The 23,861-nt window shown below is 47.3% G+C and overlaps 1 protein-coding gene across 1 annotated transcript; it reads left to right on the top strand.

Annotated features, from left to right (window-relative positions):
- Nucleotides 1-13,592: 13,592 nt before the first annotated feature.
- On the top strand, nucleotides 13,593-21,512 carry LOC137534955 (gastrula zinc finger protein XlCGF57.1-like). The gene is made up of 5 exons (XM_068256696.1): nucleotides 13,593-13,632; nucleotides 14,493-14,676; nucleotides 15,303-15,400; nucleotides 15,510-15,789; nucleotides 18,520-21,512. Exons 2-5 carry the CDS (start codon nucleotides 14,544-14,546, stop codon nucleotides 19,662-19,664), a joined length of 1,656 nt encoding a protein of 551 aa, XP_068112797.1. The 5' UTR covers nucleotides 13,593-13,632; nucleotides 14,493-14,543; the 3' UTR covers nucleotides 19,665-21,512.
- The last annotated feature ends 2,349 nt before the right edge of the window (nucleotides 21,513-23,861 follow it).

The following is a 23,861-nucleotide window of genomic DNA, read 5'->3' as shown; positions in this document are numbered from 1 at the left end:
TCTTAAAAATCCCAGACTTCCTGTTTGTTTTACCATTTCCTGTCTTTGCGTTCCACCTAAAATTATGTAAACCTTCCACCTAATGGACAATGGGGGAACTGCAACCAATGTTACTTCAGTGTGGCCAAAGTCTACATATGCATAACATCACTCACATTAGGGTTGATTCACTAAGTAGCTGTAAGGTCGCAGTCACAGTGGGACGTCATGATTGCGCATTAAGTCTTATAACGCAGTTTACCGCACTGCAATGCTAATCCTATGGGCCGCTCACAGTGCGACGTTAAGTCACGTTAAAAATGTTGCGTTGTGGTAAGGTAACTCACTGCTTGCAATGCATTACCTCTTAACGCAGACACGTTGCGACTTTAACGTCGCATTAAACTGCAACGTCCCACTGTGAATACAGCCTAAAGCTACTGTGCACAAGCAGCGCATGATAAGGTTAGCACAGTCCTGTTGCATATAGTGCATTTTTAAGTTACATGCGCTTCTTGTAATTACCGCAAGATGTGATGTAGCGCAAACTAATATTAATGTAATAGTGGCTGGGCTAGTGAAGTATCGCAGTTGCTCTACATCCCATCGTGCAGCAATTACAAGGTGCACATTTAACTTAAGAGTGCACAATACTCTAGCAATAATGAGCAGATTTGACCAACAGACAAAGCTCTCTCTAATCTAATCTGATTAGAGAGAGATCTGTCGGCTGCTCATACATCGTATGCCAATTCCCAATCAATTTCATGCTGAAATCTATCCAAAAATCGGCCTCGTAACACTGCATTCGCCGCCTAGAGGGCCTGACGCTGTTCCCCCTAATGTCCAATGGTTCCCCCATGCAATACATTACCTGTGCGTGGCTGCCACTGGCTCTGGGCTCTATCCTTTGTCCATACACGCCCCCCACGTGGTCCTGGCATACACATGGGCATGCTTGTGACATCAGACACGTGCGCATGTTACTCACCACACCACGTCGGGCACATATATGGACAGAGGACGGAGCCTGGATCCAGCGGCAGCGACGGACAAGTAAAGTACTGGTACTGGGCACCGGAGGGCACATTGGATACTGGGGGGGATGGCGCCTGGGGGTTTGTCGCATTCGTTGCTCATCCCAATATTGTTCGCTGTTACCTTCACACACCTGATAGACCACGATGCCCTGACATCTTGCAGCATGTCCGATAGACATGCTTGGCCCGAAATTGGTCGCATCGTCGATCGGGCATGCACTTGGTGGCACCGATTTTCACCCGATTTGATAATAATTATCGAATCAGTTGATCACCTGCCAAGTCAATAGATTTATGGGTACCCTAACTGTTTCTGTGCTCCCAGGAATGTGCAGGAAGTTAACACTGCAGGTTTTATTTTAGGATTAATTGGTTGTAACAAAGAAATGTTTTTCTTTAGGGCTCTTTCACACTTGGACGTTGCGTTTGATGCAACGTTAAGGTGGCATAACGTGTCCCTAACGCAACGCATGTTAGCTTTGAAGTTGGATGTTACATTGCACTGCGTTATGCGTCTCTTGATGCGTATGCGATGCGTACTTTTTGACGCATACGGATCGAACGAAAACGGAGCATGCGGCACATTTTCTTTTTTAAAAAAACAACATTACTGAGCATGTGCAAACAGTCTAACGCAGCCACATATGAGTATAATGCACAGCATGCTGTACTTTCATTTAACGTGCTGTGTTATACTCAAACACAACGTGGGCACTGTGAACAGCCCATTGATTTTACATTGCGGTGTGTTGGGCTGTGTTACAGGCTGCTTTAACGTGGGACTTTAACGTCCCACTGTGAAAGCAGCCTAAAAGGAACCCTGACAGTAGTGGGCTAAAATGAAAATCAGGTCTTGACTGGGGCCCCCCGTAGTCCCCGAGGTCTGCTAGCATCCTCCTCCTCACTTCTCGCTGGCGGCTCCAGTAAACCGGCAACTTCAGCTTAAGTTGTGTGTGTGCGCCGCCGTAAAAGAGTTCTGCGCATGTTTGCTTCAGTCTTTAGAGGTCCGCGCATGCACAGGACTCTTACAGCAACTGGAGTGATGATGCACCGGGGGCGCGCAAGTGCGACTTCAGCCAAAGTTGCCGGATTACCAGAGCCACCAGCGGGACCATGGAAGAGAGGAAGAGCATGCTGGTAGACCTCGCTGGCTATGGGTCCCTTTAAAGGTTATATTATGCTGTGGTTTATTTTTAGAGCAGAGAGGAAGTTCTGAATTTAGGTCCACTTTAAGTGCATTTTCTCATGATACATCACCCCTGAATAGTGATGCTCGGATCCCCGTTTTTATTATTCGAGTTTGGTCGAATTCGAATAGTAAATTATTCGAATTCGGTCGAATATTCGAGTCGAATATTTTTTACTATTCGATTCGACCTCGGACTTCGAGCTCACTATTCGAGTCGGTATTCGAGCTCATTATTCGAGCTGACTATTCTGATTGGCCTTAAATAGCTTCCAACACTTGTTTTGAGGGTGAATGATGCAAGAAACATCTTTTTTTCCAAGTAACAACAGCAAGTGATTATGTGGGGATGTTCCTTTAAAAAAAAAGGTGGAAAGAGAAGAGAAGTTGTGTCCAAAATTCTGTTCAGTAGTGTATATACTTCTTCTTCTTCTTCTTCTTTATCTTCTATATCTTCTTCTTCTATATCTTCTTCTTCATTTTCTTCTTCTTCTCCAATATCTTCTTCTTCTATATCTTCTTCTTCTATTTCTTCTTCTTCTTCTTCTTCTTCATCTTCTTCTTCTTCATCTTCATCTTCTTCTTCTTCATCTTCTTCTTCTTCATCTTCTTCTTCTTCATCTTCTTCTTCTTCATCTTCTTCTTCTATATCTTCTTTTTCTATATCCTCTTCTTATTATTATTTTTCTATTTCGTCTTTTTCTTTTTCTATATCTTCTTCTTCTTCTTCTATATCGTCTTCTTCTTCTTCACTTATTTCTCTTTTATATATATTTTTTTAAAGAAATGCAGCTATTTTTGAGCGTAATAAATAGCTGGTGGCGCACGCATGTTGGAAGCGCCATTGTATGTGCTCCCTGGCAGTGGAAACACACAGACAGCATGAGGTAAATTCAGCAGCAGCAGCAGCAGGAGGAGGAGGATGATTGTGTGGCAGCAGGCAGTCAATGAGGCAGGCAGCGAGACATAATAGGCTGTGTGGTACCTAGCGGTGGTACCAGGCCGTAAACACAGCATGAGGTTCCAGACAGCGGTCGTGAAGCCCACATCATGTCCAATACACAACTGGGACAACACAGTTTTCAACCCGGACACCTCTAAAAATAATATCACAAAGTATTAATAAAAAGAATATAGATTTTTTTTGGTTTTTTAAAGAAATGCAGCTATTTTTGAGCGTAATAAATAGCTGGTGGCGCACGCATGTTGGAAGCGCCATTGTATGTGCTCCCTGGCAGTGGAAACACACAGACAGCAGGAGGTAAATTCAGCAGCAGGAGGAGGAGGATGAGTGTGTGGCAGCAGGCAGTCAGGTAGGTAGGCAGCGTGACATAATAGCCCTGGTACCTAGCGTTGATACCAGGGCTGTAAATAAACACAACAGGAGGTCCCAGACAGCGGTCGTGCAGCCCACATCATGTCCAATACACAACTGGGACAACACAGTTTTCAACCCGGGCACCTCAGAAAAATTAAGCCTTTTTTTTTTTTTTTTAATGGTTTACTTTTTTTTTTATACAGCAAATTACACAGATATAGCTATTGTTTGACGTAATAGCTGGTGGCAGAGTGGCAGCAGAAGGTAAAATCTGTGTACCCTTGGCAGTGGGAAACACAGACAGGCAGCAGCAGCAGGAGGAATGGAGGAAAGTAGTGTGAGTGTGGCAGCAGGTAGGTAGGCAGCGTGACATAATAGCCCTGGTACCTAGCGTTGATACCAGGGCTGTAAATAAACACAACAGGAGGTCCCAGACAGCGGTCGTGCAGCCCACATCGTGTCCAATACACAACTGGGACAACACAGTTTTCAACCCGGGCACCTCAGAAAAATTAAACCTTTTTTTTTTTTTTTAAAGGTAAATACAGGCAGCAGGGGCAGCTATTGTTTGACGTAATAGCTGATGGCAGAGCGGCAGCAGAAGGTAAATCTGTGTACTCTGGCGGTGGGAAACACAGACAGACAGACAGCAGAAGGGCAGTACACAGCAGCCCACTGTAGATGTAAAATGTGTGGCTGCAGGCGACGTAATAGTCAAAGTGAACCAGGCTGGCTTAGTGAGCAGGAGCCAGGAGGTGGTAAAGGGTGGTAAGGCACATTAACAATGGTTCTTCCGGCAGCCAGTTCATGTCCCCCTCTCGCCGACAACAGGGGCCAGGAACTCGCCTTCCACCCATGCCTGGTTCATCTTGAGAAACGTCAGTCTGTCCACAGACTTGTGAGACAGACGTGAGCGTTTCTCGGTGACCACGCCACCAGCTGCACTGAAGCAGCGCTCGGACAGCACGCTGGAAGGGGGGCAGGACAGCACTTCCAGGGCTTACTGCGCCAGCTCGCTCCAGATCTCCAGGCGCTTGACCCAATACTCCATGGGATCAACAGGGGCATCGCTGTCAAGCCCGCTGTAGGACCCCATGTAGTCAGCCACCATTCGGGTCAGGCGCTGGCTGTGACCGGAGGAGGATGCTGCTGCATGCACCTCCTCTCTAGTCACTGCTGCCGGAGCCTCTACAGTCCTGTAGAGCTCGTTGATGAGAGACAGCAGGTCTGTGGGGCGCTTGCTGCTGGATGCAGGCACCTGCTGCTGCCTCTGTGCTGGCTGGACAGTGGGGGTGGAAGGCTGGGGGAAGGCTTCCTCCAAGCGCTCAACAAGGGCCTGCTGCAAGCTCCTTATTTGTTGCGCTGGGTCTCCTGCAGGCGGCAGGAACTGGCTCAACTTCCCCTTGAGGCGTGGGTCCAACATCATGCTGATCCAGATGTCCTCCCTCTGCTTCATCTGGATCACCCTGGGGTCCTTGCGCAGGCACGTCAGCATGTGCGCTGCCATTGGGAAGAGGCGGGCCACGTGTGCTGGCACATCGACGGCAGTGCTGTCTTCATCCTCCTCCTCTGCCGCCTCATCCTCTCTCCACCCCCGCACCAACTCAGCTGCGCTGTGCTGATCCCCCTCATCAGCAGCAAGGACAGGGACCTCCACCAAGTCCTCCTCCTCCTCCCCCTCAGAGGTGGACTGTGCAGCTGCTTGCCGCTCCTGCTGGTCCAAGGCTGCCGCTCCCTGTTCCAGCAAAGCATCGAGGGCCCTGTTCAGCAGACAAACCAGGGGCACCCACTCGCAGACCATAGCATGGTCCCTGCTCACCATGTTAGTGGCCCGCAGAAAGGGAGCCAGCACTAAGCACACCTGCTGCAAGTGCCTCCAGTCATCATCGGGGACGATGGACGGGATGTTGCTGGTATTGTCCCTTCTCTGAGCGGCGGAAACAGTGGCCTGGGCAAGGTACTGGTTGAAAGCGTGCTTCTGTTCAACCAGACGCTCCAACATCGCCAGGGTGTAGTTCCAGCGAGTTGGAACGTCAAGGATCAGCCGATGGCGTGGCAGCTCCAGCTCCTTTTGCACGTCTTCCAGGCTCGCACAGGCTGCAGCCGAGCGCCGGAAGTGACGCACAACGTTCCTTGCCGTTTCCAGCAGTTCGCCCATCCCCTGGTAGGTGCGGAAGAACTTCTGCACCACCAGGTTCAGCACGTGGGCAAGACAGGGGATGTGGGTCAGGTTTCCCCTGTCAATTGCGGCAACCAGATTGGCCCCATTGTCGGCCACCACCTCTCCGACTCTGAGACCTCTGGGGGTCAGCCAAATCCTCTCCTGCTCATGGAGTTTGGCCAACACATGGGTTGCCGTCAGTTTGGTCTTCCCAAGGCTGACCAAGTGCAGCAGCGCTTGGCAGTGGCGGGCCTTCACGCTGCTGCTGAGGCGGGGGGTTTGGCCAGGTGTGCCGGAGGATGGCAGAGGATCGGAGGAACCTGCTGCAGTTCCCCTGACCCTGCGGGGTGGCACCACCCACTGTGTTGCTGCTGCTGCTGTGCTCGCTGCTGCTCTCCCATCCTCACCCCCTTCCACCAAGCTGACCCAGTGGACAGTGAAGGACAGGTAGCGGCCTGTCCCGAAGCGGCTGCTCCAGGAGTCCATGGTGACGTGGACCCTTTCACCAACCGCGTGCTCCAGCCCTCGCTCCACATTGGCCATCACAAAGCGGTGCAGTGCAGGAATGGCCTTGCGGGCGAAAAAGTGTCTGCTGGGGAGCTGCCAGTCTGGGGCTGCACAAGCAAGCAGCGCACGCATGTCGCTCCCCTCCTGCACGAGCGTGTACGGCAGGAGTTGGGAGCACATGGCCCATGCCAGCAAGCCGTTCAGCTGACGCACGCGACGGCTGCTGGGAGGCAGAGCCCTAACCACCCCCTGGAAGGACTCGCTCAAAAGGCTCTGGCGTGGCCTTTTGCTGGCACGGGAATCAGCGGACACAGCAGAGGAGGCCACTGAGGACTGGCTGCCAGAACAGGTCTCAGTGTCGGCGGCAGGAGTTGCAGAGGGGGGAGGAGCAGTGCGTTTCCGCACTCCTGCTGGTGCTGCTGGAGGAGCAGGAGGGCGGGTGGCTGCTGTTGCTGCTGCTGCTGCTGAAGGCTGTGCAGTGAAGGGTGTGGTGCCACTGCCAGCACCAGATGCCTTCAGCCTCTGGAACTCCTCATGCTGGTGGAAATGTTTCGCAGCAAGGTGGTTGATGAGCGAGCTGGTGCTGAACTTTAAGGGGTCTGCACCTCTGCTCAACTTCCGCTGACAGTGGTTACAAGTGGCGTACTTGCTGTACACTGTGGGCATGGTGAAAAATCGCCAGATTGGTGACAAAAACAACCCCCTACGGCCTGGAGCCGCTGCTGCCTGTCTCCCTGTGGTGGTTGGGGCGGGGGCTTGGGTGCGGCTGGTGGTGGTACTGGCAGATGCCGCTGCTGCTGCTGCTGAGCCTGAGACACCAGCAGGCTGTGGGACCTGCCTACTGCTGCCAATGCTTGCAATGATGCGCCTCCTTGCAAGGCCCACAAGCGCATCCTCCTCCTCCTCAGAACTGCTGATGACGACATCCCCTGGAGCTGGTGGCACCCAGTCTTTGTCTGTCACCGTGTCATCATCATCATCCCCCTCCTGAAACATGTCCTGCTGGGATGATGACCCCCCAAACTCCTCTCCTGATGCATGGATGGGCTGCTTGACTGTCGCCACAGTCTTGCTGTCCAATCCCTCCTCCCCCAAAGTACCCATCAGCATCTCCTCCTCAAGATCACCAACAACAGCAGACAATTTACTCATGATGCCTGGGGTCAAAAGACTGCTGAATGACAGGTCGGCGACTGACGGTGAACTGGCCTCCTCCCCAGGCCCTGCTGGGCGGCTGCTGCGAACAGGGGTGGTGGTGGTGGTGGTGAGGGTGGAGGCCTCGGATGCAGAGCTGATGGCGGGCTGCTCATCCTCCGTCATCAGTTGCACCACAGTGTCTGCATCCTTTTCCTCAATGGGACGTTTCCGACCCGGCTGGAGGAAAATAGGAGCAGGTACTACACGCTGCTGCTGCTGTGTCTCTGCAGCGTGAGTTGCTCCTGCTGGGCGGCGTCCACGGCCAGCGGCTATAGGAGGAATGTTAGCCACTGACGCAGCTGCTGCTGCTGCGGAACTGTGCATGGTGGCGCGGCCGCGGCTTGCCACAATGCTGCTCCCTGTCCTCTTGATTCCCTTGCTGCCCTTCCCCTTGCCCAAACCGCGCTGGCTGCCACTTCCAGACATCTTTGATGTTTTGGGCGTAAACAAAAAAGATTTTTAAAAGGGCGGGTGAAAAAGTGGGGTACTTTAATGGAGTGGGTTGGTGGGTGAGGTGACACTAATCACTAAGTGATTAGATCGCTAAGTGATTACTAGTACAGTACTAATACAAAATACAATAATTCAGTAATCAGTATAAGTGTGAACAGTGAACAGTGAGTGTGTCCCCTAGTACACTAACTAGAAAATACAATAATCAGTAGTAATCAGATTAAGTAGAAGGAAATAGAGTGTGTGTGTGTACTGAGTGCACGCACACACACACGCAGGAGCTAGCCTATGAACAGTGACTGAGTGTCCCTAGTAGTAAGTAGTAAGTAAGTGTACAACTAGAAATTACAATAATCAGTAGTAATCAGAAGGAAATAGAGTGTGTGTACTGACAGTGCACGCACACACACACGCAGCGCAGGAGCTAGCCTATGAACAGTGACTGAGTGTCCCTAGTAGTAAGTAGTTAGTAAGTACAACTAGAAATTACAATAATCAATAGTAATCAGAAGGAAATAGAGTGTGTGTGTGTACTGTGCACGCACACACGCAGGAGCTATGAACAAACAGTGACAGTGAGTGTCCTAGTACAGTTACTACAAAATACAACCACTCAGTAGTAAAGGTAGGACAGCAGAAACACTGGTATAATAAACTAACAGAGGACAGTCACAGGAGGACAGCTGCCCACACAGGCAAGGCCCTGAGGCCTAAAGCAGTGTAAGCTTGCCTGCAGCAGCTGTGTCTGTCTCTATGTAACACACAAGCTACTAACTAAAATACAATGTCTATCTAACTAACAACAATATAGGTGTGTATAGGAGGTGTATGTGAGCAAAAACGCTAGGTAGTTGACCACAATAAAGCTCTTGCTAAGCCAAAGCACAAAGGAGCAGATCTCTCTCTGTACAAAGTCAGGCAAGGACGGAAAAACGGAACATGGCGGCCGCTATTTATAGGGTAGGGGCTGGCCAGGGTCCCCCTCTGTGATTGGCTGCCGTCAGAGCGCCTGGGAGCCCTCTGATTGGCTCTAAGGACATCAATCTGGGCTATGACGCTATTCGAGCTCGGTATTCGAGCTCGAATAGCGCTGTTAGCTCGAATAGCTCGAATAGTGAATGGGCTATTCGAGTTCACTCGAATAGCCCATTCGAGTAGCTGCAGCTATTCGAGCTCGGTATTCGAGCTCGAATAGCTGAAAAAGAGCTCGAATATTCGAGCTACTCGAATATTCGAGCTCTGCTGAGCACCACTGCCCCTGAATATGCAAATCCTCTCTATATGCCTCAGAAAACAAGGCACACACCCCAGAAGCACTGGTGTATAGCATGCCTATAGCTTGTACATTTTACAGAGTCACATCCAACCAACACGCAGACAGCATGGTCCGAACTTTCTATTCCTCATTAGTGTATGCCATGGATTGATATGGGATATATGAAGCCACCTGCAAAAATAAAATTAGTCTTAAGTCTTTAATGTTCCGTTGTCATGCTGACGCAGGCCCGGATTTACATCACAGGAGCCTATAGGCACAGATGTCCTGGCACCCTAGACTTCGCCCTCCATGAACCTACAAACACCCAACCAAACTGCACTGCATGTGTGCTGGCTGTCCCAGCTGTCACTTCTCCCTTACTTCCCTTGCCCGTCATAGGTAGCTACAGGTGTCCCTTAGCATTAGGTAGCCGGAGGTACCTCAGTATTAAGTAGCTAGTGGTGTCCCCGACTGAGGGGAGATTTTATCAGTGGAATGCCGAGAGCTGGGTACCTTTTCATTTATGCTTTGCTAGGGACTCTACATTAGGAAGGAGGGAGGGAGGGAGGCACTAGACACAGACAAGATACAGATCATTTATATCACACCTTTTTCCTGGCAGACTCAAAGCGCCAGAGCTACAGCCACTAGGACATGCACTATAGGCAGGAGCAGTGTTAGAAGAGGAACAGCCGAGATTTGAACCCAAGTGCCCTGTGTCAGAGGCAGAGCCCTAAACCAGTACACTTTCCAGCCACACGTACACTATCCAGCCACACTAGGGGAGGGGAGTAAGCCACTGTTCCATCATCAGGCGCCTGTAGGCTCGTGCCTACAATGCCTTATGGTAAAGCCGAATCCTCATCTCCTCCGGTATCCAGTTACACCTTGAGCACCACATGACACCAGAACATGAAGTGATGTCAGCACATGTGATGCTGTAAGATGGTACAGCCGCGGTTACAATTGAAAAAGATGCTGGACACAGAAGGGCTGACAGATGAGGAGGTGAAGGTGAAGCTTGTGAGAAAATGAGACAGGAGTCCTACAGACCCCACTTCCCCTGGGCAATTACACCACATCCAAAGCCCACTCTGTATTGACCCTCTTCAGTCCTGTAGATAGTAGCCCAATGGGCAATGACACTCAGCAGGTATTGACCGTGTGTCATCCTATTCACTACAGCCTCAGTGTACTGCACAAAGATGGTGTCACCAGACAAGCCCCCCAAAACTTGTTAGGCACATGCCCAAGAAGGTCCTGCTGCTATTGGACATACCTTACAACTTTTTCAGATAAGAAAGAGGGACACAAGCCACACTCTGATCACGGCCCCAACACACCCCTAGTCACGCATACCATAAAAATTGTATGAGAAAAATATGTTGTTTTATAATTCATACCACAGTGGTCCTTTCTGTCGTGGTTTATTTCACTACATATTAAACATTTGAAAATACTGTAAGAACAATATCAATTTAAAGGGAATAAAATGTACACTAATTTAAACACATTTTCCAGTAGAAAAATACATACGGTATATTTACCTAGATCTTCTGTACATCAGTCCTGAATGGGGGACAAATGAGGAAGAAAGATGGGCAGTAAGGCATGGCTCCCGAAGAGGGACTGTCCCTCCAAAAGAGGGACAGTTGGGAGCTATGGATGATTGTTCTAAGTTTGAGCCTGCCCCCCAATTGTATGGGTATGGTGTGTTTGAGTAAGTCTTTATATGTTAACATTGTTCACCAGAAGCCTAAGCACTTCATAAAGCCCAAAACCTTGTGCTGGACTGGTTTTCATGCTGTATTACCGCATATAAATTCAAAAAAAGACACGTCGGATATTTATCCTGCAAGGGTTGAGTCCTGTGTGGATGTTGGATATTACTGGAATGGAGATAGTGCCATGTACCATCCCCCTCCCCAATATATTTTTCCTGGTGTCTAGTGGTTTCCCCCCTCCCTCTCCAGTAAAGCTTTGGTGGTCTAGTGGTGGTCTAGTGTACTCACACAATGCAGGAGGAGAAGCCCACACTAGGAGGAGAGCTAAGTAATGACAGTCACGTTGAAATTGGGATGGTTGAGAGGCATGGTGACTGATTGCTAAAGGGCAGAGTCACACCAGATGGAGATGTGTTTTTTTTAGTTGTTGTTGCACCAAACTGAAATTTGATATCCTTCCAGCTTTCCATATTTCAGATGGAATTGTGATTTGCAGCCAGATTCTGGAATGGCAGTTGCAGTGTTCTTATTCTGTCTTTATTATCATGTGCGGTTATTGGTGTTGGAATTAAGGAGCTTGTCAGTGCATGGGATTGTGCTGTTGGTGCAACATAGAAAGACAGCACACCTTGGAACGTTCCACTGAGAGACGGTTCCGTCTGCCTGACACCAACAGACTTAAGGTACCTATACATCAAGCAACTTGGCAGCTGATTGACCATCCAATTTAATAATTATCAAATCGGATGAAAAACGGTCAATCAACAATGCAACCAATTTCGGGCCGAGCATGTTGATCAAACATGCTGCAAGATGTTGGGACATCGTGGTCAATCGTGTGCATGGCGGTAATGGCAACAAGTGTGACTAACAACGCTGTCCCCTAATGTTAAATGTCCGCCCCCCACCCCCCCCCCCGTTGCCCGATGCACTATACTTTACTTTAGTCTGCGTCTGACTCCGCCACAATCCACATATGCGCTGGCAACAGGGCCAGATATGTACCCTTTACCGCCTAAGGCCACTGTCACCAGCCCCCCTCCCACCAGTATAGGTAGCCAGATGACCCCTACCCCTTCCCTCCAGTATAGGTAGCCAGATGACTCCTACCCCTTCCTTCTAGTATAGGTAGTCTGATGACCCCCCCCCAAGTAAAGGGCACCAGATGACCCCTCCCCCCCCTTCTCTCTAGTATAGGTAGCCATATGACTCCCTTAATCCCTCCTTTTCCCATCCCCCTTTCAGTATAGGTAGCTAGCTGACCTTCACACTGCAGCAGCCATCAGTATGACTCACTTCTCCGCTCGTCTCCAGTGCAGAAGCTTCCTCTTTCTTTCCATCTCCAACACTGCCCAAGTCCATAGCCGCCGGCCACAATGCAAACGTGCACAGAGAGCAAGATGGCTGCTGCACAGGTGGCTAGCAGCAGAGTACCACAGTTAGGCGCTTTCCTGATCTCCCTGCATTGCAGCATTTGCAAGCTTGCAAATGCTAATCTATGGGCGCGTTGCAAGCCTCGCTATGGTGGCGGAAGTGCTCCATAGCGAGGCTTGCAATGCGCCCATAGACACTTGCAAGCTCAATGAAACACTGAGTGCAGAGCGGCATTAGGGGGAATTAACCCTGCCACATCTACCCGCTCAGCTGGGCCAATTAGAGCTAATTTGAATCCAGAGTAATCACCGTGGTTCCTTGTGATTAATTTGTGATGAGCAAGCCTAGTGGTGATATCTTTAGTCCTGTCTGGTGCAGCTCTGCGTAATGTTTATTCCTGAGAATTCCAAAACCAGTGAAAAGAATGCCACTCACAAAAGTGGGTACAGCAAAGTCCCTAGCATCAGGCACCAGCGGGAATCGCCTGATGCCGGGTGCATGTGCTTGCCAGTTGTTTGCGCAACCAGCTAAATAAACACCTCCCCCGCCCTAAATACTCACTGAGCCTCCAGTGACGTCTTGTAACCTTCCTGTTGCTCCTCGTGGCTTTCCAACGTTCTCCGTGTACGGAAGCCAGCATTCACCTGACCTGCATCTGGTCACGTGACATGCCGGGAGCCGTGCGCAGATGCCAGAAGCCGCTAAGAGCTGCAGGAAGGCTACAAGAGGTCGCTGGAGGCTTGGTTAGTATTTTAAATCCTACAATCCCCCCCAAAACACAGTCCCCATTATCCCCTCAGGGATGCTGGTTAGTTGAGACTTCCGGTAGCCTGAGCTTTAGATAAGAGGGACTTTGCTGTGTCCTGAATAATTTACTGCATTCTGCTATGTCACTACAGTGCCTCTTGATTTGTTGTCAACCTTGCATGCTCACCTTGCAGCGCTGGGGTCGCTGGTTCTTATCTGGGCCAGGACACTATCTGCCTGCAGTGTGTATGCTCTCCTCTTGTGTGCACGAGTTTCCTCCAATATCCAGAAAGGATACGGATAGGTTACTTGTTCCCTCAAACTTGGCCTAATAAGACTACAATAAGAGCATAAGACAATGGCTGACTGTGGTAGGGATTAGACTACACACTACATAAAAGTTCTGTGAAAGAGGTAATAATAATAATAATAATTTCATCCTGTTTCTGAAATGAGTAGCACCAGACTATTGTACAGTACTTCCAGTACAGTAGTTTTTTTTTTTTGGAACAGCATTGTAATGGTGCCTGCATCGCCTTAATTTTCCGCAAGGGTGAACAGAACAACACACACACAAACCAGGAGGAGAATACACAGGAAGAGGTGGGACACAGACAGGAAGTTCAGACCTATAGGCGAGCTGGGAGGAAGTAGAGAGGAGCCATTACAGGGACTGGCAGCAAGAAAGGTAATAACAGAAGATAATAGTATTTTATATGTGCACTTTGTAACCCCCGTATTCTTTCCACCATCACCAGCATCTGTTGCTATGTAACCAGAGATCATTGATCCATACCCATCAGTCTCTGCACCAAAGGAGCTTACACTCTAATGTGCTAACCCCCCCCCCCCCCCACACACACACACACTATTATGACTTTATACATGTATATAGCTCTGATATATTCCACAGTGATGTAGAGAGATCACTGATCCATTTCCATCATCTCTGCACCAGAGGAGTTTACATTCTAATGTCACCACCACAGTCACACACTATTATTATTATTATTATCATCATACATTTATATAGCTCTGACATATTCCACAGCACTGTACAGAGATCACTAAGGAGCTTACATTCTAATGTCTTCACCGCAGTCACACACTTTTGTTATTATTATTATGCATTTATGTAGCTCTGATATACTTCACTTCACTGTTCAGAGATCACTGATCAATTCCCATCATCTCTGCACCACCGGATGATAATATTATTATGATAATATTCAAAAATAAAAGTGCATTTGCGGTAGATAAGGGTCACTCTAGCTCTAGTTTTGAAAAAAAAAAAATCAGATCAGAACATTGAGACTTTATTATGCAGGACACATTTCGTGGAAGGGAGACACACTTCTCCAGGTCAACTGTGCTTGCAAGCAGTTTGCAAACGTACTATAATAAAATACAAATAAACGTAAAGAAAAATGTAACATGTATGATATATGTGAACTGAACTTGTGGTTTGGGAATAAAATTACATCTACCTGCTGAAGTATTCTGTACTTTATTACAAACCCTGTACCATGTCTGTCTGTGCCATTGCAGGAGGAGGGCAGGTGTCAGGAAGGAGAGGAGGATCAGAAGGAGAACATTGTAATGGAAATACAAAAGAGCTGTAGGGTAGAAAAGAAAGAGGAAGATGTGGTGGAGGAGGGGCAGTATATAGAAGGACACCAAGACCTCTCCAAGGACACCATGATGGAGAATCAGCCACCCCTCATTTCACAGGGTAAGAGAATACTTTCATTTCTTGTAAAGTACAGAGCAGCATGGAGGGTTCACCTAGTTTTCCATCATCTGATAAACACATAGAGACAATGGCTATCATTCATGAAAGTGCTGTCGGTATGGAGAATCAATGTGGGAAAACACAGCTGGCAGTGTTTTAGACTTCTGTGTGGGCATTCATAAAAAAGTATCCATGTGCGGTAGCAGTGCGGAGATTCCCCGAACTAGGCTGGCGGTAGGCAGGCAGTAGGCTTGCGGAGACACGGAAGCTGCCGAGTTGATACATTTCTCCGTGTTCCGCTCTGCTGCAGCTGCCTGGGAGGTCTGTGTGTCTCCATTCACTTACATTGGTATCGCCACATCAGAGGAAGCGGTACTTCCCGACCTCACACTGCTTGCGGTGATCTTCATGAATTAACATTTTGCTACATTTGTTCCGATAATCACCGCACAAGGCGGTGATTTATCACTCTGCTCGGTAGTGTCATTTTTTTCATGTGGAAAGAGCCTTTATGAATGCTGACTTTGCTAGGTGGTCGGTAAAGTCAGCTGTTTTAAGCATTTCCGCATGCGTAAATGCTTTATGAATGATAGCCATTGTATTCAGTCAGTGTGTGTTTCCTACAGATGGATCCAGTAACAGAAAGCCATCAGAGAGACTTACAGGTCCTCTTTGTTCTTGGGATTGTCCACAGGAAGATCTCACCACCCCTCACCATTATCAGGTAGGTGGAACTTGATATCTAGTGCTAGAAGTGACTTCAGACAATCTGAGGTTATGTTCTTCTTCACCTGGAAGATTTTATTTTCAGCTTTACTATTTTGTGTAATTAGGCAGAAGAGCTGGGATACATGAAGCCTGAAGAAGAAGAGACATGTGTGATGGGTGATCAGCAGTGTATGGAGGAGGGGGACATGATGAGGACAATTAAAGAGGAAGAAGAGGAGATCTCTGAGGGTTATGATCAGCAGTCTATGGAGGAGGATGACATCATGACGTTAATCATAAAGGAAGAAGAGGAAGAGACGTATGTGATGAGTGATCAGCAGTCTATAGAGGAGGGTGATGTCATGAGGACAATTAAAGAGGAAGAAGAAGACTTAAAGAGCTGGGGTAAATCTCTCTTTTTTTTTTTTTTCAATTTTTTTATTATTATCTATAAAATATGTGAACACTGGACAATGTACTGGTGACATTAAGTCAATGACTGAGGAAGGTTGCTGTAAAGGAATGTCACCTTTGAGGAATCATTACCTGATCTCTCTCTGATAGTGCTGACACTCTACAGACATATTGCTAGCGCCGTGTCCTGTTACTATGCAGGTGGACGGAGGGCCGCTGGTTTGAATTGGCATCACACAGTGATGGGGTGAGTGGAGAGAATAATGCTCTCAGCCAGTGATCTGCTAATTCAGGTACACTTTAAATATCTACCCCCCCCCCCCCCCCCGGCCATTTTTTGTGAAATAGGCCACTACAGCTTTAAGGCCTCACTGCAGGCCCGCACAACACAGCACACAAGTGATCCCCCCATTTTTTCTCCCCACCAACAGAGCTCTCTGTTGGTGGGGTCTGATCGCTCCCCCAGTGTTTATTTTTTTTTATATATAAATATTTTTCTTATATATATTTTTTATTAAAAAAGACTATTTTTTTAAATATTTTTCCCTCCCCCTGCCAGCCTATCACTGCAATCGGCTGTGATAGGCTTCAGCCGATCGCTCCTGTGTCCCCCAGGGGGACAGCCATTTCACACGGCTGTCTGCAGTACAGCGCTGCCTTAGATGTACAGGTATATTAGACGGCGGTTTCCCCGTCTAACAGTCTATGAATGGCGATCGCCGTTGGGAGGATGAAGGCGGAGCTCCGTCTACCAAGCGGAGATGCGCGTGCATTAGCGTGCACGATCTCCTGCAAAAGAAGCTCCAAGGAAATATTTCCATTGTTGTCTAGGACAGCCCCCAGCATGAGAATACACTGCCTTATTTCACAGGAAAAGTCAGGTTTTTTTCAGACCACTTCAAGGACCCAGAGCCTTTTTTTGATTTTTTTCACTTCCTGATCACTGTGATTGGCTTACAGTGATCAGAGGGTCAGGAGCCGACCGAGGTACAGAGCTCAGCTGTCTTTAGACGTATCAGGCTTAAAGTGAACCTGAGACGACTAACAATAAAAGATTTATACATACCTGGGGCTTCTTCCAGCTCCCTCCACATCGATCACTCCCACGCCATCTTCCTCCACCATCTCCCGTTATCAGCACCTGTCCCAGCTGTCAAGGCGCCTTGAATCCGGCTACCGGCATTTAGTGGCACTTTATTTGGCCTGAGGAAGTGGGCGAGTACCCATGAAACGCGTTGCCTGTGCTTTTTTTTCTAATAAATATCCATTCCTATATGGGTGTGTCATCATTGAGGTAAGCCACCTCATTTATTTATATTTTAGTTGCTTTTAGTGTATTTTATTCACCTTGGGCGCCTCTTTATCCCTTTTTTACTGTGTCTCACTCCATCCGTGGGGTGCTCCTACACCTGACCACTAGTGGTCTCTGACACTACCTAGTTTGCCAGTGTGTAAGAGTTTTTTCAAGAGAGCGACCTTCGCCAGGTCTCCTGGTACCCAGAGTGGAGTCGGGTTTGTGCATCTCCACCTGCCTGCAGTGGTCGGTTGCCCTTCTGCAACCCGCCTTTGTGAGTATTATTTCAACACCATTTAATTTATTCATCAATCTCTGTGACGTACTGCACCATCTAGGCTCCCGTTGTCTCTGTGTTTCTTCCTATAGGGTGCAAATACTCACCCTCAACCTTCTTGCTCAGTATAACATCATAGTACCAACAAATGAGGATATACTGTACACCATATGAGAGATCCATCTCCATTCCTCAGTATAACATCATAGTACCAACAAATGAGGAGGGGATAATGTACACCATATGAAAGGTCCATCTCCTTTCCTAAGTATAACATCATAGCACCAACAAATGGGGAGGAGATACTGTACACCATATGAAAGGCCCATCTCCATTCCTCAGTATAACATAATAGCTCCAACAAATTAGGAGATACTATACACCATATGAAAGGCCCATCTCCATTTCTCAGTATAACATCATAGTACCAACACATGAGGAGGAGATGCTGTACACCATATGAAAGGCCCATCTCCATTCCTCAGTATAACATCATAGTACCAACAAATGAGCAGGAGATACTGTACACCATATGAAAGGCCCATCTCCATTCCTCAGTATAACATAATAGCTCCAACAAATTAGGAGATACTATACACCATATGAAAGGCCCATCTCCATTTCTCAGTATAACATCATAGTACCAACAAATGAGCAGGAGATACTGTACACCATATGAGAGGCCCATCTCTATTCCTCAGTATGGTACCAACAAATGAGGAGGAAATACTGTACACCATATGAGAGGCCCATCTCCATTCCTCAGTATAGTACCAACAAATGAGGAGGAGATACTGTACACCATATGAGAGGCCCATCTCCATTCCTCAGTATAACATCATAGTGCCCACAAATGAGGAGCAGATACTGTACACCATATGAAAGGTCCATCTGCATTCCTCAGTGTAACATCATAGTGCCAACAAATGAGGAGGAGATACTGTACACCATATGAAAGGCCCATTTCCATTCCTCAGTATAACATCAATGCACCAACAAATGAGGAGGAGATACTGTACACCATATGAAAGGTCCATTTCCATTATATGACATAAGAATGACATTACAGTTCCCCAATATCCCACAGCTAGTTTGTTTGTGCCATATCTATGACTATACTAAATATAATGGTATAATTTTCCTCCAGCAGAGGGAGACGATGTTGGGAGCAATATAATGGAATCTCGGACGTCACATCTGGATGATGCAGCAGAAGATAATGGCATCACACAATGTTTTACAGAAGAGATTTCCATTACTGGAAATACACATCACAGCAGCAAACCTGAAGCATCACTTACTGCTCACCAGAAAAAGCAGTCCCCCAAGCCACAATGGCCATGTTCAGAGTGTGGGAAATGTTTCACTCGGAAAACATCTCTTCATGTACATCAGAGAATTCACACCGGAGAGCGTCCTTTCTGCTGTTCAGTGTGTGGGAAATGCGTCAGTCAGAAAGGAGAGCTTCTGTTACACATGAGATGTCATACTGGAGAGCGTCCGCATACCTGTTCAGAATGCGGGAAAGGTTTCATTCAAAAAGGAGATCTCCTAATACACCTGAGAGTTCACACAGGTGAGCGTCCTTATTCATGTTCAGAGTGTGGGAGATCTTTTAGGCAGAAAGGAGATTTTCGTAAACACCAGAAAAATCACACAGGTGAGCGTCCTTATTGCTGTTCAGAATGTGGGAAATGTTACATTCAGAAAGGAGATCTTCTTACACACCAGAAAACACACACAGGTGAGCGGCCTTTTTCATGTTTAGAGTGTGGGAAAGGTTTCTTTCAGAAAAGTAAACTTGTTAGACACCAGAGTGTTCACACAGGCGACCGTCCATTTTGCTGTTCAGTATGTGGGAAATGTTTCGGTCAGAAAGGAGATCTTCTTAGACATCAGAAAAATCACACAGGTGAACGTCCTTATTCCTGCTCAGAGTGTGGGAAATCTTATATTCAGAAAGGTGATCTGCTTATACACCAAAAGAAACACACAGGTGAGCGGCCTTATTCCTGTTCACAGTGTGGGAAATGTTTCTTTGAGAAAAGTAAACTTCTTACACACCAGAGGAGTCACACAGGTGAACGGCCTTTTTCTTGTTCAGAGTGTGGCAAATGTTTCCTGCGGAAAGGAACACTACTTGTACATCAGAAAAGTCATACAGGGGACCGGCCTTATTCCTGTCTAAAGTGTGGGAAATGTTTCAGTGAAAAAAGAAGCCTTCTTGCACACCAGAGAAGTCACACAGGCGAGCGTCCATTAGTCTGTGAGGATGCTGTAAATTCTTCATTGTAGACTCACACTAAGCCAGATAATGAACTGTTGATGGGTCTCATGTTATCTATAGGGTCTGTTCATGAATGTTCAATTTAGGACCTGCATACTTGAAGGACTTGCTGAAACTGCTCCACACCTCTCACAACCTCAGATCAGCAGGATTCATAAATTTGGTCACTCCCTCAAAACCTTTGGAGCCAGAGCTTTCTGTCATGCTGCTCCTACCCTTTGGAATTCCCTACCACACTCAGGAAAGACAGTCCCATCCCTTTAGTTATTCAAATCCAGACTGAAAAGTCACCTGTTTAGCCTGGCATTTGCAGACATGTAAAATTCTTCCTCCCAACCACAATTTACTAATCAACCAATTAGTGGTCTGAGCCATGCGTATGCGCTTTGAGTCCTATGGGAGAAAAGTGCTTTACAAATGTTACTTGTTGTTGTCCATTTTGAATGGCTACACCCATCTGCATTGCAGTCTGCCCCCCAGCTCAGCAGCCTCAGCCTCATTGGTGGCTGCCAGCCCGGGGGCGGGCCATGGCAACACAGATGGGGTTATCCAAAAAGCGTAGTCAGATTTCAGAAACACGGCTGTGATTGTTTACCCAAGGAGAGGGGCGGAGCATCTCCTGAGTCCCGATTTATGTTTGATCAAGTAAGTATTTAACCCTGAGATCCACCCTCTCGACCCTGCAGCATTCTGAATGACAGGCTCTGTTATTTTATATTGGAGGCAGCCTGAGGTCACATGTGCAGCAGCATAAAGAAAGGTGGGAACAAAAAGCCAACTAATCAGGCTTCAGAGGAGTCCTGGTGGGCGGAGCACTGGCAGAACATTCATGCTGTGATTGGATGGAGAAGCTTTATTAATAGTCACCTGTGAGGGATACACAAGGCAACTAGTTAAAGGACAACTGAAGTGAGGGGCAAATAGCATATTTATTTCCAGTTGCCTGGCAGTCCTGCTGATACTGTGCCTCTAATACTTTTAGCCATATACCCTGAACAAGCATGCAGCAGATCAGGAGCTTCTGATCTGACATTATTGTCAGATCTGACCAAATTTGCTGCATGCTTGTTTCTGGTGTTATTCAGACACTACTGCAGCCAAATAGATCAGCAGGACTGCCAGACAACTGGTATTGTTTAAAAGGTAATAAATATGGGAGTCTCCGTATACCTCTCACTTCAGTTGTCCTTTAAGTTAGGGGGAATCACAACTACTAGGTTTTACAGGAGAATGAAAGAAACGAAACAGTCTTGTTACCAAAAAAGCAATGCAAGAAATTGGTGACTGCATTATCAGACTGGACTGATCTGTACGTAATCCATATGCTGCACTGTACTAACACGTAGTCGGGGCATATTTGTAGAGATGGCCCGAACGGTTCGCCGGCAAACTTGTTTGCGCGAATTTTCGATGTTCGTGAAGAACTGCGAACACATAGCGCCTTCGACCCGCCCCCTATACCTCATCATTGGGCTAAACATTGACCCTCTACATCGCAGTCAGCAGACACATGGCAGCCAATCAGGCTGCACTCCCTCCTGGACCCCCGCCCACTTTTATAAAAGGCAGCAGTGTCGGCCATCTTCTCACTCTGTCTGCTGCCTACTGCTAGTGAGAGAAGGGAGAGACATTGGAGAGATAGGGAAAGCGTTAGTTAGGCTCTTAGTTTGCTCCTTGCTGATATTTGTTGATGAAAGCACCCCAAAACTGCTCTTTTGAAAGCTAATGTTATTCAGATGTGTTTTTTTTGTGCGTGTTCCACAGTGACTGACACTGCATATATACAGCAGAGGTGTGCTGCTGATCTGTGGAGACAAGCTGTGTCAGATTGTGTGCGATGCTCCCGGCTGGACACCCAGTGCTACAGGGAAGGAGATGTTTTCATCTTCTGTTAAAGGATATTCAAAGTGACGTGTGACATGAGATAGACATGGACTGTCGAAGGCGTGGAACGCCGAAACGCGTCATGACGCAATAGGCGCAGGGCAACTGCCGACACAAGTCCGTGTTCCTCATCCTGTTGGCGCTCTTTATTCCCCTCACTATTGGCCACAGTGCGGAGGCGATCCAAGTGGGGGAAACATCCGTAGGACGCGGTGATGTACACCATCTAGTGTGATGAGCTTTGTTTAATTTTACACATTGTGAATTTTATTTCACCTTTTTATGAGAAGCCAATTAAAAAGTAAATACACCAGAGAGCGCTCCTTTCTTTCTCCCTTTTTATATATACAGCCCTGTCTGTCGCAGCTGGCCCTTGCTGTACTGTGCCAGGCCCAGCACACTGTATTATACCAGTCACTGCATACCTTTCACTGCATCTGTGTGACTGCACACTGTATTATACCAGTGACTGCATACCTTTCACTGCATCTGTGTGACTGCACACTGTATCAGAACAGTGCATACCTTTCACTGCATCTGTGTGACTCAATGAACACTGTATTAGAGCAGTGAATACCTTTCACTGCATCTCTGTGACTCACTGCACACTGTATTAGTCCAGTGTATATCTTTCACTGTATCTGCTGCTGTGCATTTGATACTGATTGTGTGCCTCTTTGTGATTACACACACTGTCTCCCACTATTGAATATTGTTAGTAGTACTGCATACCCCCCCAATATGGACTAAATAACAGGCAGAGGCAGGCCACCCGGCAGGTTTTGTCGAGGTCATGCTGGCGTGATTTCGTGCGGCCCTGGATAAAAGTACAGTGTTCAGAAGAAGGCACGTGCCATCAACACCCAAAACTGTCAGGGTGTAGTTGACTATTTAACACAGAACACCTCAGCTTCCGCACGGAACAGTGACAAATCTTCCTCCTCCTGTTCTGATTCTGGCACCCCACTTAACACTCAGTCGGCAACCACCACCTACTAGCACCACAGCCGCTCCATTTCAGATGTCGGAGGAGTTATTCACACATTCCGGCCGCTACCAAACATAATAATAATTTTTCTGCTGTGTGTACATGCCTAATTTTTCAACAAAACAAAAGACATGTACATGTGTCAATTCCCCTTCATGATCGTTACCTTGCCGTAGTGAAGGGGCATGCGTATCACAATAAAGCAATGACGGCTATATGCGTGTGTTGGAGGGCACACCCAAGATAATAAGGTCCTTGCTTCATTGTGGACAGACCAAATTTCATCAGCTGGACAGTCACTGTTGTTCTGTCACTGAGCTACCTCAGCCCGACGATATGGGCTGGAAAGCCGCCATCACCTGCACTCTCGCCAACGTGCGCACCAGCACGGTCATCTGTTTGCAGTGCATTAAACAGTGAGTTTGGTCTGTCAGTGTGAAGCAGTACACTACTTACTACCTGATCCATGTATACACACGTAAATCCCAATCTACACAATACGATTCTTTGTGCGATTCGAATACGATTCTATTTACAATCCGATTAAATCCGACATGTCCGATCAGGATTCAATTTGATTCAATTCGATTTGCCATTGCAAAACAATGGCAAATCGAATTGAATCGAATCGAATCCCGATCGGACATGTCGGATTTGATACAAGATGGATTTATTCGCCAAGTGCGGGGGTACCGTACTTGGAATTGCTAGTGGTATACATGGCAAAGGCAAAATACATGTCAACAGTTGTCTATGTTACATATATGGCTACAAGTACAAATACACAGACTAAACTAAAAGGATTAACAGTACATTTTACATTCTACGTCTGCAATCGCTACCATTTTACATGCTGCTGCGTTAGTAAGATAACCTTGACGGAGTCCAAGCAGCCTTAACAGGTAATCAGATCGTAAATAGAATCGTAATCGAATCGCACAAAGAACCGTATCGTGTAGATTGGGCTTAAGATGTTTTCAAGCACTTTATGCCTCCCATTTAGGAATGCAATGTGATTTCTGCCCCTTAGGGATTATAAACCAGCTCTGTGTCAACTCCATAATTTTCCCAGGGACTTTTGGCATGTATCCCACCCTGCTGTGCCCCCCTCCAGGAGTTAGACCCCTTGAAACATCTTTCCATCACTTTTGTGGCCAGAAACGGTGTTTGTAGTTTTTAAAGTTTGCCTGCCCATTGAAGTTTATTACGGTTCGTGGACTTTTGCGGACGTTCGCGTTTGCGGTTCGCAAACCCAAAATCTGAGGTTCGAGCCATCTCTACATACTGTATTTGTATACATTGAATCTGTAATTTCCTTTTATAATTCAATTTT

Source organism: Hyperolius riggenbachi, chromosome 10, assembly GCF_040937935.1.
Source record: "Hyperolius riggenbachi isolate aHypRig1 chromosome 10, aHypRig1.pri, whole genome shotgun sequence".
Classification (NCBI taxonomy): Eukaryota; Metazoa; Chordata; class Amphibia; order Anura; family Hyperoliidae; genus Hyperolius; species Hyperolius riggenbachi.
This window is presented reverse-complemented; position numbering and strand designations above follow the sequence as displayed.